Source organism: Felis catus, chromosome D1, assembly GCF_018350175.1.
Source record: "Felis catus isolate Fca126 chromosome D1, F.catus_Fca126_mat1.0, whole genome shotgun sequence".
NCBI lineage: Eukaryota > Metazoa > Chordata > Mammalia > Carnivora > Felidae > Felis > Felis catus.
The window spans coordinates 1,102,741-1,119,642 of record NC_058377.1 but is presented as its reverse complement, the minus strand read 5'-3'; the positions used below and the strand labels follow the sequence as shown (position 1 = coordinate 1,119,642).

Below are 16,902 nucleotides of genomic sequence, written 5' to 3'. Positions count from 1 at the left end.
TTAGAATGGAACCCATACATGGAAGAGCCACCTCGAGATGTCGGTTTCAGCAGAGCTGGGGCCAAGCTGGGTGCTCCTGGGTTCATTCTCCATGTGCACGAGCTGTCCCTTGAAGGGAGCCTCTGAAAGTAGAGTTAGGGGTGCCTGGGTGGCTCAGTCGGTTAAGCGTCCGACTTCAGCTCAGGTCATGATCTCATGGTTTGTGAGCTCGAACCCCACGTCAGGCTCTGTGCTGACAGCTCAGAGCCTGGAGCCTGCTTCGGATTCTGTGTCTCCCTCTGTCTCTGCCCCTCCCCTGCTTACGCTCTCACTCTCTCTGTCTTTCAATAATAAATAAACGTTAAAAAAAAAATTAAAAAAGAAAGAAAGTAGACTTTGGACTCTGGCCTTCAGGAGTTCTTACCTTTCCTCCCAGGGAAACCTCTGTGTCCCAGGAAGGGGTGGTGTGTGTTTGCCGGGCTGACCACGTCAGAAGTCTGTGCGAACCTAGATTCCTTTCTGGTAGATGGATTTAAGCAGCACATTCCCCTCCCTCCCTCCCTCCCTCCCTCCCTCCCTCCCTCTCTCTCTCTCTCTCTCTCTCTCTCTCTCTCTCTCTCTCTCTCTTTTTAGTTTTTTCTTAATGTTTTTATTTTTTGAGACGGAGACAGAGCATGAGCAGGGGAGGGGCACAGAGAGAGGGAGACACAGAATCGGAAGGATGCTCCAGGCTCTGACCTGTCAACACAGAGCCCGACGCGGGGCTCAAACTCACAGACTGTGAGATCATGACCTGAACTGAGGTCGGATGCTCAACTGACTCAGCCACCCAAGGCGCCCTGCTCTCTTTTTAAATGTTTGTTTTAAGAGAGAGACAGCGTGAGCAGGGGAGGGGCAGAGAGAGAGAAAATCCTGGGCAGGCTCCACGCTCAGTAAAAAGCCCTGCATGGAGCTCGAACCCACAAACCACGAGATCATGACCTGAGCCGAAGTCGAGAGCCGAACACTTAACCAGCTGAGCCACCCGGGCGCCCTGTGAAATGTCCTTTCTTAAAACGTTTCTGGTTATGACTTTTGTCTTAAACACTATTGCATATGATTATTTATAGTTTCAGCACTGTTTTTTGAGTATAATCGGTGAACATTTAATTACAGATGTACAACATATAATGACTCGATATTTGCATGGCGAAATGATCGCAGTGAGTCTGGTTAACCTTTGCCACCATACATAGTTAGAAGTTGGCATCATAAGAAGAAACTTTCTTAAGGTGTACTCTTAGCACGTTTCAAGGATGCAACTTGGTATTATTAAGTATGGTCACCCTGCTGTGCTTCACATTCCCTTGACTGACTGACTTTATAACTGGAAGTTTGTACCTTTGACCCTCTAGATTCATTTTGCTCCCCTTCCCTCCCTAACCCCACCCCACCTCTTAGAACCACCAATGTATCGTGTCTATGAGCTTAATTTTTTTAATTTCACATATAAGTGAAAATCATACAGTATTTGTCTTTCTCTGAATTATTTCATATAGCAAAGTACCCTTAAGGTCCATCCACATCGTCCCAAATGGCAAGATTTTTTTTTAAATCACTGAATAGTATTCCATTGTATACGTACTCCACGTCATATTTATCTTTTTACTTGTCAACAGACACTTAGGTTGCCTCCATATCCTGACTATTGTAGGTAATGCTGCAATAAATATGGGAGTGTATATACATTTTTACATTAGTGTTTTTGTTATCTTAGGGTAATCAGAAATGGAATTTCTGGATCATATAGTATTTCTATTTTTATTTTTGTATGTTTGTTGATTTTTGAGAGAGAGAGAGAGGGAGAGGGAGAGAGGATCCGAAGCGGGCTCTGCGCTCTCAGCAGAGAACCTGATGTGGGGCTCGAACTCGTGAACCGTGAGATCGTGACCTGAGCCAAAGTCGGATGCTCAACTGACTGAGCCACCCAGGTGCCCCTGGTATTTCTATTTTTAATATTTTGAGGAACCTCCATATTGTTTTCCAGAACAACTACACCAGTTTGCATTCCCACGAATGTTTTAAGACGGTTCCCCTTCAGCCACACCCTCGCTAACGCCTGTTGTTTCTTATGTTGTTAATGTGAGCCATTCTGACAGGGGTGAGGGGGTATCTCATTTTGGTTTTGATTTGTATTTCCCTGACGATGAGTGACGTTGAGCATTTTTTTCATGTCTGGTGGCCATCTTCACGTCTGTGGAAAAATTTCTCTTCAGATCCTCTACCTGTTTTTTTTTTAATTGGATTGTTTTTCTTTTGCTGTTGAGTTGAATGACTTCTTTATGTATTTTGAATATTAACCCCTTATGCAATGATTTGCAAATATCTTCTCTCATTCCATAGGTTGCCTTTTCATTTTGTTGACGGTTTGCTTTGCTGCACAGAACCTTTTTCGTTCGGTGTCCCATTTGTTTATTTTTTGCTTTTTTGTTGCCTTTGCTTTTGGTACCCGATCAAAAAAAACCAATAGCTATGGCTGACGTCAAGGAGTGTACTGCCTATGTTTTCTGCTACGAGTTTGTGGCTTAAGTCTTAACATTTAAGTCCTTAATCCATTTCATGTTAATTTGTATGTGTGGTGTAAGCTGGTGTTTCCGCTCACCCAGCGTCATTTGGGGAAGACGCTGTTTTCCCCATGGTATATTTTTTGATCTTTTGTTAGAAATTGACCACAGGTGTATGGGTTTATTAGGGCTCTTCTGTTCTCTTGATCTAGATGTCTGTTTTTATGCCAATACACGCTGCCTGAATCAGTACAGATTTGTAGTACAGTTTGAAATTGATGTCTCCAGCTTTGTTCTTTTTTGTCCAGATTCCTTGGGCTACTTGAGGTCTTTTGTTGATTCCATACAAACTTACGGATTTCCTCTTTGTGTGAAACATGGCATTGGAATTTTGATTGGGACTGCGTTGGGTTATAGACAGCTTTGGGCAGAATGGATTTTGTAGCGATAGTAATTCTTCCCATACATGAGCATGGAATAGTTTCCCATTTATTGGCGTCACCTTCAGTTTCTTTTATCAGTGTTTTACAGTTTACTGTCATTCACCTTCCCGGTTACATTTATTCCCGAGTATTTTATTTTCTTGATGCAGTTGTAACTACAATTGTTTTTTTAACTTGCCTTTTTGCAGGTTCTTGGTCAGTGTTTAGAAATGCTGCCGATTTTGCATAGTGATGTCTGTATCCTGCAACTTAACTGAATTTGTTTATTAGTTCCAACACTTGTTTTGGTGGTGTCTTTAGGGTTTTCTGTACGTAATATGCCATCTGTAGATGGCGACAGTTTTACTTCTTCTTTGCCAATTTGCCTTTTATTTTTCTGCCTAATGGCTCTGGCTAGTTGAATAAAAGTGGCAAGAGGGGCATCCTTGTCCTGTTCCTGAGCTTATAGAAGTTTTCATAGAGTATGAAGTTTGCTCTGGGTTTGTTGCATATGGCCTTTATTGTGTGAGTTATGTTCCCTCTATACCCACTTTTTTGAGAGTTTTTATCATTAACAGATGTTGTATTTTATCAAGTACATTTGCTGCATTTGTTGAGATGATCATAAGATTTCTAACTTTATTTTGTTCATGTGGTGTATAATTGATTCAGAGATGCTGAAGCATCCCTTGCATCCTTGGGAAAAATCCCACTTGATCATGGTGTAGGATCCTTTTAATATATTGATGAATATGGGTCGCTAATACTTTGTTGGAGATCTTTGCATTTATTTTCATCAGAGATAATGGTATTACATTTCTTTGCTTGTGGCATCCTGATCTGGTCTGGGGATCTGGGTAATGCCGGCCTGGTAAAACGTGTTGAGAAGTATCGCCTTCTCTTATATTTCCGAAAGTGTTTGAGAAGGAGTGTTGTTATTTCTTTGAATGTTGAGCAGAACTCAGCCTGTGAAGCCGTCTGGCCCTGGACTGTGGTTTGTTGGGAGGTTTTCTTTACTGATTCGATCTCCTTAGTAGTGATAGGTCTGGTCTGTTCGGATTCTCTTATCTTCTCATGCTTTCGTCTTAGAAAGTTGTGTGTTTTTAGGAACTTATCCGTTTATTGTAGGTTGACCGATTTTTTTTGGCAGATAATTGCTCCTGGCAGTCTCTTACGGTTCTTGCTGATTTTGTGGTATCCGTGTATCTCTTTGATTTCTGATTTTATTTCAGTCCTTTCTGTCTAGGTGATTGTAGCTACAAGTTTGTTAATCGTGTTCATCCTTTCAAAGAATCAGTTCTTTGTTTCACTGGGCTTTTCATTCTCTCCCATTTTTATTTCCGCTGTGATCTTTGTTGCTTCCTTTATTCACCTAACCTTGGCCTTTGTTCTTTCTCTGGTTCCTTGAGCTATAATGGTAGGTTGTTGCTTTTGGAACTTTGTCTCTTGAGTAGACGTTCATCTCTGTAAATTTTCCTCGTAGAGCCGTTGTTGCTGTATCCCATTCGTTTTGGTGTGTCGTACTTGCATTTTCATTTGTCTTCAGGTATACTTCTAGTATGCAACTTTCTAGTTGCATACTGTTGTGGCTGATATGCTTGGTATGTTTTTTTGTCTTTGTTTTTTTAATAAGACTTGTTTTGTGGCCTAACATAGTATCTATTCTGGGGAACGTCCCACGTGCACTTGAGAAGAATGTGTCTATCTGTGAAGTCCACCTGGTCTAACATTGTTTAAGGTCAATATTTTTCTTAATTCCCTGCCTTGTTGATCTGACTATACGGTTGCTCTTAGTGGTTTTCTTACTCCCTTTTGGTCTATTAATGGCCGCTTTATACATTTCACTCCTCTATGTTGGGTACATTAAATACACACAAATATCTTATTCTCTTGTTGAATTGACATCTTTATCAGTGCCCTTTTTTGTCTTATTACATTGTTTGTTTTAAAGTCCATTTTGGGGGCACCCGAGTGGCTTAGTGTGTAGGGCATGTGACTCTTAATCTCAGAGTTGTAAGTTCAAGCCCCACATTGGATATGGAGGCTACTTAAAATTAAAAAATAATAATAAAATCTGTTTTATCTGATTTAAGTGTGGTTACCCCAGCTTTCTTCTAGTTTCCATTTGCACGGAATACCTTTTCCCGTCCCTTCACTTTCAGTCCTTGTACTTTGGGTGAGCTCCACTCAGAGACACGAAGTGAAAAGGCACTCACTAGTGTCCCATTTAAAACTAAATGTGATTGTAAAGTCTTCATGTGTATTTTCCACTGCACTTTAAGTGTGTATTTGATGCCCTGATGAAAACACATGGTCACCCTCAACCTTGGAATTGTTAGGTTAAAGGGAAAACATGGCACCTAGCTATACCCTTGGACCCAAGGCTGCAGGAGTGAGGGAAGTGGCTTGAGCAGAGCCGTAAGGAGACAGCCAAGTAAATCCAGACGGTGGACGCGGTGTCCCTGTTGTCAGTGGTCCTGGACACTGGCCTGGTTTCACATTATTGTCCTGGGTAATTGTCTCGATGAACTGAAGAACCCCGGCACCCTCTTTGATATGATGATGATCAGATGGCGTTGGTGGTGACCCTGGGGACAGGGGATGTGACGGTGCAGCTCAGTGCAGGAAATACATACAGCTCATGAAGCTCATGCTCAAAAAAGGGTAAAAATTGGTGCAACTGGGGGAGGGGGAGCTCAGTCAAGCGTCTGATTCTTGATTTCGGTTCAGGTCATGATCTAGTTGTGAGTTCAAGCCCCGCGTGGAACTTTGTGCTGTCAGCGAGGAGCCTGCTTGGGATTCTCTGTCTTCCTCTCCCTCTGCCCCTCCCTCCCCTGCTCTCTCTCTCTCTCAAAATGAAAATAAAAGGAATAATGACTCACTGATGTTCCCTCTGTCACAGGCACTGTGCTACTTGCTCAACCTAAATTATCTCTGTTGCCTCTCGTAGACCCTTGTGTGGCACTGTGTTTTCTAGAGGCAAGAGGGTGAATCTCCTTTTATGAGATCCCTCCCAGTGACCTCATTGTGACTCGATCCCACGTAAGGATCCTGTGTGCCAGTGTGTGGGACATCCTGCGGTCCTGGGGTGAGGGTGTCCCTTTGAGTTGGGCCCGCCCCACGGAGCAGCAGCTGGCATGAGTCGAACACGCCCTTCCCCCACAGCTGTATCCATTGAGCGCTGACTTGGACCTCGGGTGCCTCTGCCTTCCAGAATAATCCTAAGATGATGAAGCCGTGGTCATCCGAACCTAGGGCTTAACCCCCTCTGCCAGGCTGGGCCACGGCAGCATCGGGGCTGGCGGTGGGGAGGGGACATCGACGGCTGCTGTGCTCTGGTCGTCCTCACATCGCAGGACTGGACGCTGGTGGGCTAGGAGGCCGGGATGCCTGCTTCGGGCCGAGGTGGACTCCTGGGCCTCCCCCGGCTGGGGTCCGACTCCTCCCGACTCGGACTCCACACACCCGTGGCCCAGGTCCTGTGTCCTCCCTGCCGGTCACCCTCCTCCCTCTGCGGAGTGTTGCCACAAGGCAGTCACGTGGGGCAGGTGCAGCCGGGTGGGGGGTGGGGGGAGCGAGCTGTGTACACTGTGCAGGGCCTGGGGGCTGCATGGGGCAGGGGTGGGGGCCAGACCGGGGTCGTGGGAAATACTGCCTTTGCTGTCAGTGTGAACAGTCTACACCCAGCTCCGCTTTCTAAGCTTCACCGCCGGGACCCAAGGACAGGGAACAGGCAGAGATCAGCACGGTCGTGCGAAGGGGCGGAGAGAGGACGGAATGTCTCTGTCCCCGGCAGCGTGCGCGTGGGGTGAGCTGGCGCTGCCGTCGCCGGGGCGGGGACCCGGGGCACGTGCTCGGTGTGCACGGGTCCGAATCGTCCCCGTGAAGGCCTCCGCCCCAGGCGCGAACGGGGGTCTCCGGGATTGAGGGGTGTCTGGAGCCTCCAGCCGTGGGAGGTCGTCCTGACGGCCACGCCCCAGGGCGGGGGGGCATCACCCCTGACAGGTTCACCGGCCGGCCACGTGGCATGGGGTGCACACTCCCGGCCACCCACCACCCGCACCGTCTCCGTCTTCCCGTCAACTCCCTTCCCAGAGATGAGGGTCCTGTGTCATGTTCATGTGTCTCATTTTCGCAGGCAACGCCACCACAGTGACCTCCAGCCACACGAGTGCGCCCCCCAACACGACGAAAGCCCTCACGCCCGCCCTGTCCCAAGTCCTCAGGACACACGCTGTCAGCACCTCGACGCCCACAGCAGCACCCGGATTCACAACACAGGGGGCCTCCCCAAATACGACCTCTGCCACCCACGTCTCCCACAGCGCGTCCCAGACGCCGTCCACCGCGAGCACGGCCCACAACCGTTCGGCCACCTCTGTGCCTTCATCCGTGACAAGTACGTATGGGAGCTGAGCCCCTTCCGTGCTCAAAGCCGGTGTCAGATGCCGCACTCGCGTGGCTCCGTTCTGGCGGGAGTGCGGATGACCGTGTCGTGTACAGAAATCACCGGTGCGGGTGCTGCCAACCTTGTCCCCGTAGGGAGCGGGTTTCCCCTGAACCAGGCCATGTGACTGGAGGAGGAAGTCCTACCCGGATGGTCCTTCGCGTGGTTGTCCGGGCCCCTCGTGCGTGCCTGAGCGAGGCCTCCAACCAACCCCACAGCGTGCTCACGGTGGTGTTGGGTCCTGGGTGTCATGGGCACGGCCACACATATGGTGTCCGCCAGCACGCTTCGTGCTTGGACTTAAGATGGAACGTGAAACCACGAGCTCAGAACCTTGGCATCGTCCCTTCAAGGTTTTCCAAGTTCAGGTCCGCTTGAAGGCCAGCACAAATGGCAGGCTTCATCGTGTCTGCCGCAGATTTCTGTATTTTTCTACCCGAAAGCCTTATTCCTGCAGTTTGTGTTCTGAAATCCGCTGTAATGTCACCAGGGTCCTCGATGTGATACAACAGTCTATTTATCGAACGGAGAACTTCCGTTAGATGCCCTCGTTCAGACGGGCGGTCCAGACACCCTGGTTAAGGCACCGATTCTTCCCGGGACAAGGGAATAAGGAAACAGTCCCAGAGGGTGCTGCCCCAGGCTGTGGTTCCCCAGCACAAACACCCTCAGGTGGGTTTCGAGTGGCAGCTTTTTGTAATGTTTTTTAAAAACCACTAAAGCCTACTTTTCTTTTCTCCTAGTCACAGCAACTATCAATTCTAAAGAAAACCCAGGATCGAAATTTGATATTGGCAGCTTTCTCGGTGGCATCGTATTAACCCTGGGAGTTCTGTCGATTCTGTACTTCGGATGCAAAACGTACTATTCACGAAGAGGCATTCGGTACAGAACCATGTGAGTTTTGATAGGATTTCTGTATTTCTTTCACGATCGTGACAAAATACCGAAAGGGGGCCACAGATTTATGAATTGTACTTGCAAACAAAAAATGGATGCACGTGCCGGTACAAATGTCCCGCTTCCTGACGGTCTCCCTCTTCCCTCACCCCTGTAACCGTACCAGGAGGGTGTGGCTGGTGCTCGTCAGTAGCACTAAGGGAACATCCTTGGTAGAAACCTGGTTTTAAAGAAATTCTTCACGGTCTGATTTTCTAAGTCATTGCATCAAGTGAGTTAAGAGCTCTTACCACGTTCACCCTTTCCACAATTGTGTGGGTCTTACATTGTTTGGAGGGTTTAAGTCCCTTTTGGGTTTTTTTCGCTCTTACTAGAATACAAGAGCCAATTCGTTCTTTTGATTCTTAATGTACTGTAAATACCACCGAAGGGCTACTTTTCCTGATTTTTTAACTCGTCAAACACGTGTGTCCCACACCGACTTTCACGTCGGGAGCGGATTTAACCAGCTCAGACTGGTTTAGCAAACTTGCTTTCAGAGCATCGAGGTGTTTTGCCAGATTCTGTGTTTCTAGAAATATTTATCATGTGTGCTTGATAAATTTCACCCGTTAAACAGAAGGTACGTCTCGATCATAGGACGTGAAATGCCACTCACTCTGTTACAGCATCATTGTTTATTGATGTAAATGAGGCTACAAGTAGTGAAGCGAACCGTGTTTTCGTTTTAAATTGCCTTAAGCACACAGCATGTGGCTGTAGCTGGTAGGAGCCAGTCTTTACATACACAGCCGTGCACCGCTGCCTGGGAGGGGCTGTGCCTGGAGTCTGTTGACAGAGCCCCAGAGAAAGGACCTCACGGACTCGAGTCAAAGTCCGCGCTGCTTTCGTTTTGTTCCCCCTCTACAGCACATCTCCAAAGTTAGGGTGCACCTTACCGTCCACGGACCACAGCGCCTTTTTCTTAGTGCTACGTGACGGCACATTTAGAAGCCAAGAGCTGCTCTGAAGTTCGAGTTCTTCCAGAACGCTGGATTTGTCTGTCCCGCTCAAAACTGGAGACGTTCCCCACGTAGCAGTTGTAACAGTGAGCATGAAAAGGTTACCCGCGGTGACAGAAGCGTGCAGGGGTGGGGTTTGGTGCAGGAGCGGCACTTGTGGGCACCTTCCCACGTGCTTGCTTGGCTTCAGGTCCTCTGCAAAAACGAATAAAGGAAGTCAGTCCGTAAATAGGGTTTCCGGGAGGATGAAAATGAGGTATGTGACACCCTGGACACACAGGGGATGGTCAAGGAAGGAGGGTGCCTGTTTTCCATTTCTGTGGCTATCGGCCGAGAAGCCACAAGGGGCAGAGCAGACATTCGAGGGTCACTATGGGAACCCTTACGCCCCACGGTACACTGGACACTTGAACAAATTTCACGTAAATGACAATTTTCATTCTGCAGCTTTGAAGTTATGTAAAAATAGGAACCGAAACAGCTTTGGCACGAATACAAAACAATTTTACCTTTTGATTACAGCGATGAACACGATGCCATCATTTAAGGGACTCCAGGCACCAATGGGAAGATCAGTACAGCCCTATCGATGAATTTGGATGATTCTCCTTGGAAACAGTATACGCATGTGAAGATGCCTCAGGATTGCTGAAGACAGAGTTTGGTTTCGGTTTTTAAATGAGCATTTGCAGTGGTTACAGTCACTTCTAAAAACACACAGACCAGTGCCGTTCTCCTTCTTGTGGTCTTGGTCACGCCGGGGGAGTAACTCACTGTGCCGGCACGTACTGACGACACAGACCTTCACTGCTCCCCAAAGCCGGCTCGGCTCTAAAGCCACACTGCAGAAATTCCGAGTAAATCAGGTCTCCGACACAACTTTAGTTTTAAAGCTTCACGCTTGGGTGAGAAACAAAAGGCACCACCCTGCCCCCAGCACAAGAACGTGTGGCTGAGCCCTGTTAGAGCTTGTGTCGTCATTACAGCTTCTGTGGCACTTAGTCTGTCTTTTCCCTCTCTCATTTCTGCACGTCCTAGCAGCGTGTTCACGATCTCATCCGCTTACCTTCCTACTGTGAGTGTTGCCACTGCCGGAAACTGCGCTGTTTCATAAGCACCAGTTAACTGTAGGTTGAGTCGTAGGATGGTTTAATGTAGTGTAAACATACTAACATAAGCCCCTGTGGGATTTCGCTAGAGTTCTAGAAGGCTGTGTGGATCGATGCAGGGATAGGAGGGCACCCCTCAGGCTACTGACCTACAGGAAGAAGATGCTGTATTTTTGTGCACTGTTGATTTTATCTGATTTGGGGATATACTAAAAAACCTTTATTCCAAATACAAATCCTTAAGCAATTTTTAAGACCAGAAACTTATTCTTTAGGCCCCTCCTCTCCTGTAGAGGGGCACTTTAGGCTGTATTAGGTTAACAGAGAAAGCACAGTATTGTCAGGACACCAGTATCAGTCAACTTATGTTTGGGTGTTCAGTTTTCGAGTTTACATTACAGCAGTCAAAACTCACGGTCAAGTTTTGACAAGAAAAAAAGCTGTTTCGGTCATACTAAATGACTGCGCAAAGTAAAGTACCACCACTTTCTGCCAACAAGCTAAGATGTCCTGATGACAGTGCGTCTACACTGAAGAGGATGGCCCTTCTGGGACCAGCTTTTGGCCTTCAGAGAACGTCAAGAATTTTGATACAGGACAATCCTTCCTAGTCACTGTGCAGCCAACTGAGGTGGTGACCATGGGTAGTGTGGTGAGGACAGAGAGGTGGGCTGATTGTGTAACTTGCCTACCTGGTCTTTAAACCACTTTGATGGATACAGTGATGGGGGCCTTTTACCTTTTCCTCCTTTTGTCTTCTGCATTCTTCAGTACTTGAGGTCGAACCTTGTCTTCCCTGATACTTGCTTCTCTAGCACTTTGAAGATGTGAAACCACTTTTTTTTAAGTACTACAGGTCATTATATGCCTTTAAAGATAGAAATAATGTAGTTAATGTTTTCTCTCTGCTACCTTCAAATACCAGTACTTGGGTGCAGTCACTTTTTTTGGTTATCTGCAAAAATAGAGGGAAGTGGTAACATGAACCACTGTTTCCCTAAGCATAAATTTATATCCCAATTATGTTTAAATATTTCATTGCATTCTCGGAGAATGTATTTACTTGAAGATACATTAGAATCCAATCTGTGACTTTAAATGTCTTTGGATAAAGTTAACTTGCATACAGATAAATGAGAGTTCGCAATATAGTACAGTGAGAATTTTGTATTTTTGAGGAGGAAAATTTAAAGCAAATTTTTTACCTCTTTTTTTCTTTTTCTTATAATGACCAGCTTTTGGTATTTCATGGTTACTGAGATCTATTTTTAGAATAAAACTTTGTCTTCATCTAAGAGGTTTGTGTGTGTGGTTTTCTTTCATTTCCACAAACTCAAGAGAAATGAAAGCCCCAAATAAAGACACTATTTAAGTGTGTTTGGCTGAGAAAGCTGTTAGAAGCACAAATTCTTACCCACACCCAGACATCCTGATTCAATGTGTTAACGATCCCACCTGGGGAATTCGTAGGACCACCAACCTCTGAGAAGGACTGCTCCGGATTCTCCTTTCATGCCCCTGCTTTATGCAGTTGGGTAGAATTATAAAAACAGGTATATTTGTGTTAGAAATAAAAAAATGACTGCCCCCAGTATACAGTCCAGCAATACACTGAGGGGTCTCCCCTGCACCTACGAGACCCCCATTGTGGTCTCGACCGCTTGGAACCTGTCACAGGAGAGCTTGGGGGGGCCTGCGTGGTTCAGTCACTTGAGCATCCGACTCTCGATTTTCAGTTTGGGTCACGATCTCACGGTTTGTAAGATAGAGCCCCGTGTTGGGCTCTTGGTGCAGAGCCTGCTTGGGATTCTCTCTCAAAAATAAACACTAAAGAAAAAAAGAAGGGATGTCTTGTGGTGGGTAGCACTTCGGTCTGTAGAGGTTGGACGGTGTCCTACCTGCAATGCCCAAGTTCACAGGCATCCCTGCTCATGTGCAGAAGCAGCAGACTGGTGCAGTTCTGCCCGACTCGGATCCTCAACAGAAGACCGTCAGCAGTCCGGGAAGCCTGGTCTGTCCCTGCCCAGACAGGGGAGCTGACATCTAAAAGCAAGAAAAACATAAGAAACATACGTCCTACCAAGACTGAATCACCAGGCAAAAATCTCCCCATGAACAACAGCTGGGACCAGGTGGCTTCACTGGTAAATTTTACCAAAGAAGAAATAATGCTAATCCTTCCCAAACTCTTCCAAAAAAATAGAGGAGGGAACACTCACAAACTCGTTTCATTTTTTTTACCTTTATTTTTGAGAAAGCATGCAAGGGGGAGGGGCAGAGAGAGAGGGAAACAGAATCCCAAGCAGGCTCCAGGCTCTGATCTGTCAGCACAGAGCCCGACGCGGGGCTCGAACCCACAAACCATGAGATCGTGACCTGAGCCGAAGTCGGATGCTTCACCGACTGAGCCACCCAGGCCCCCACAAACTCATTTTTTAAAGTAATCTCCATGCCCAACATGGGGCGTGAACTCACAACCCCGAGATCAAGAGTCACGTGTTCTGCCTGAGCAAGCCGGGTGCCCCCCACAAACACATTTTAAAAAGCCAGCATTACCCTGATCCCAAAGGCAGAGTCCCTGATGAATTTGGATGCGAAAATCTTTAAAACTAGCAAAGAGAATTCGGCCCATTTAAAGGATCATTTGCCGGGACACCTGTGATTTATCCCTGGGATGCAAGGCTTTTCTGACACATGCACGTAACCAACGTGATACACCACGATGGACTGCGATCATACAGGTTTGGTTTTCTTAGACAAAAGCATCTGACAAAATTCAGCATCTGTTCACGATGAAACCTTAAATTAGATCTGGAAGGAATGTCCTTCCGCTATCATACGTGGACAGGGTACAGGCTATCATCAGGGTCACAAGGAAGACGGGGGTGGGGCACCTGGGCGGCTTAGCCAGTTAAGCGTCAGACTTCAGCTCAGGTCATGATCTCGAGGTTCATGAGGTCGAGCCCCTGTGTCAGACTCTGTGCTGACAGCTCAGAGCCTGGAGCCTGTTTCGGAATCTGTGTCTCCCTCTCTCCCTGCCCTTTTTCCCTGCTCACCCTCTCTCTCAAAAATAAGTAAACAAAGAAAAAGAAGACGGGGTAATCACTATTTGCACACAAGATGAGAAGTTCGAGCCAGAGCAGTTAAAAAGCAAGAAAAGGCATCAGAATTGGAAAAGAGTAAGTACAATAGTCTTTATTTGCACACGTGTTCTCATAAACAGAAAACCCTAAAGATCCACCAAAACCGGTTAGAGCTAACGGACACAGTAAAATTGCGAGGTAAGAAACCAATGCTCAAAAAGCAGTACTTCTACATACTGACAACAAAGCATCTGAAAAATAAAGATGATCCCATATTTATAACACCAAAAACAAAGTACCTGCGATTAAATTTAATCCAAAACCACAAAGATTTCTACACTGAAGACGACAAGACACTGGGGAAAGACACGGAAAACATAAACAGAAAGGTATCCTGTGTTCATGGATTGGCAGAATTAATGCTGGCAAAACCCATAATCTGTAGTCCTCTTAAACCTGGTACCCATCCTGCCTGTCCAGCCTTGTTTCTCGTCTCAGTATTCACTTTCTTTTTCCAAAAATGCCTCATCCATTTTTGTCTTTCTTCATATTTCTCCCTCTGCCTGGAAAATACCTCTGTTCTCCAATTCAGCATACTCTAATCCTACTTGATCCTTGATAGCCAACAGTAGACAAAAATCAATGACATTGACAGATTACAAAACCCAGAAATTGACCCACACCTATATGGTCAGCTCATCTTCGGCAAAGCAGAAAAGAATACACAATGGAAAAAAGTCTCTTCAACAAAAAGTGACGGGAAAACTGGATGGTTGACATGCAGGAGAATGAAACCGTACCACCTCTTTTTTTTTAATGTTTGTTTCTGAGAGAGACAACATGAGTGGGGGAGGGGCAGAGAGAGGAAGACAGAATTCGAAGCAGGCTCCAGGCTGGAACCAACGAGCTGTGAGAACATGACATTAACCAAAGGCGGACACTTAACTGAGCCACCCAGGCACCCCCTGTACCACTTCCTTACACCATATACAAAAATAAATTCAAAATGGTTGAAAGGCCTAAATGTGAGACAAGAAACCACCAAAATCCTAGAGAGCACAGGCAGCAACCTCTTTGACATCAGCTGTGGCAACTTCTTACTAGACGTGTCTCCAAAGGCAGGGAAACAAAAGCAAACATGAACTATTGGGACCTCATCAAGACAAAGACCTTCTGCCCAGTGAAGGAAACAACAAAACTAAAAGAGGACCTACTAAATGTTAGAAAATGTTTGCAAAAGACAGACCCAATAAAGGGATAGTATCCAAACTCTATAAAGAACTAATCAAACGGGCAGAAGACATGAATAGACCTTTTTCCAAAGAAGATATCCAGATGGCTAACAGATGTAACACATCTCAAAAAAAGTGTCCTATATATATATACTTACATATTTTATATATATACACTTACATATATATATTTATATATACTTATACACATACACACACACATATATATATATTTATATATATATATATATTTTTTAAGTGTATTTATTTTGAGGGAGACAGAGAATCCCAAGCAGGAGCCACGCTGTCAGCACAGATCCTGACATGTGGGGCTCGAGTCCATGAACTGTGAGATCATGACCTGAGCTGAAATCAAGAGTCCGACGCTCAACCAACAACCTCCCAGGCACCCCTCAAGTGACATACTTTAAAAATCTGCATAGGGGCCCCTGGGTGGCTCACGTGCTTAAGCATCAGACTTCGGCTCAGGTCATGATTTCACAGTTAGTTCATGAGTTAGAGCCCAGCATCAGGCTCTGACAGCCTGGAGCCTGCTTCAGGTTCTGTGTCTCCCTCTCTCTCTGCCCCTCCCCAACTCGCGTGCACTCAAACATCAACATAAAAAAAAAAAAAAAAAATCCGCATATACTGGTCTCACACAGCATATGTGTGCTGTTCAAAGCTCATCCGTACCATGTGTAGACCGCCACCCAGGCCTCCAACAATCTACACTTCACTGAGCCTAAATTTGCACCGTTTATAAGTCTCCTAGGGTTTTAAGCATTAAATAAAGCAATTAACAAAGCATCTGACATTTGCCTCTTGGTTCAAGTACACCTGTTATGATTATCATCGTTAGGAGAGCAAAAAGGAAGCGACTAAAACCAACTCACCCTGATCTAGGCAGACAGGACTCAGCAGGTAGATAAAATGTGAATCACGTTACCACTTCCTTACACTTCATGCAATATTTTTACCGAACGCAAGAAAGACGTTCTTACACATTAAAATGGACTAGCTGAACAAAGCCAAGACAGATAAACTTTCAAATACACAGAATTCAAATTTAAACACTTGGTTCTTATGCTGGATCACAGTCCGTGCAATTTTTAAAAATATTAACGCAACTTACTAGAATAATTTGTCCAAAAAGCACAGGCTAAGGAGCCAGGCAGACCCATGTTCAAATTTTCCTTTATGGCTGTTGACAGGAATCGGGCTAATGTGCTTCTCGCACATTGCTTTGTCTTCGAGGGCCGCCGTAACAGAGCGTCAGACTGAGTGACCTAAACAGAAACTTACTTTCTCACCGTTTCTGGACTCAACAGGCTACAAGATCTGGTTTCTTCGGAGGCTTCTCACCGCGACTGCTGATGGCCACGTTCCTCTGCTATCTCTGGGTGTGTCTGCATTCAGATCGCTTGTGAAGACACCAATCCTCCACACTTGGGCTCACCGGACCTCACTTTGCCATCATTACCTCTTTAAAGGCCCCACCTAGAAATACACTTCCATTCCCAGGTACTAGGGAGAGAAGGATGGGGAGCATAACAGCCCGGGACCGCATCCTAATTGTTTAAAGAATACAGCACTGGGCCTGGCACACAGTGGATCCTCAACATATACAGCAGCGATCAAGCAAAAGAAACAGAACAGTTCCTAAAATGATTTAATGTGCTCTCAACTCCTTCTGGAAGGGCAGGGACCGACTTACCTGCAGACACACGCACGCGGACCTACCAACTCCATCAGCACCTCCTGCTGGAAACAAAGGTGGGAAGAGACTGGAGGATGGAGAAATCTGGACTCTTCCCAGTCTCTGTCTAAGGGATCTAAGGAGTTACAGGGTAAGAAGAAACACGGAGCATCTAAAGTATCTGAGCTTTCCATGGGACCTCAGCCATCGACCAGATCTGGGACAGTAATCCGGGCCCAAGGAGGAGTCCCCCACTACTGCCTGCATTCCACCTCCTCAGCTCACCAACGCCCACGCAGCAAAGCCATCACAGTCGTTTTTAAATCCCAATGCAGATTTACCAAATTTGTTTTAATATGGATTTTAATAATTTCTATAATATAAGGGTACCTGGGTGGCTCAGGTGGTTAAGTGTCCAACTTTGGCTCAGGTCATGATCTCACGGTTTGTGGGTTCGAGCCCTGCGTCGGGCTCTGTGCTGACAGCTCGG

The 16,902-nt window shown here is 46.1% G+C and overlaps 1 protein-coding gene across 2 annotated transcripts in view; it reads left to right on the top strand.

Annotated features, from left to right (window-relative positions):
• Positions 1-11,696, top strand: part of TMEM123 (transmembrane protein 123) — a 51,198-nt gene extending 39,502 nt beyond the window's left edge. For both annotated transcript variants that reach the window (XM_023239041.2, XM_019811208.2), the window contains 3 exons: positions 7,083-7,343; positions 8,135-8,288; positions 9,815-11,696. In XM_023239041.2, coding sequence (XP_023094809.1) covers positions 7,083-7,343; positions 8,135-8,288; positions 9,815-9,839 — 440 coding nt within the window. In that variant the 3' untranslated portion in view covers positions 9,840-11,696. The remainder of the gene's footprint in view (positions 1-7,082; positions 7,344-8,134; positions 8,289-9,814) is intronic.
• Positions 11,697-16,902: the final 5,206 nt, after the last annotated feature.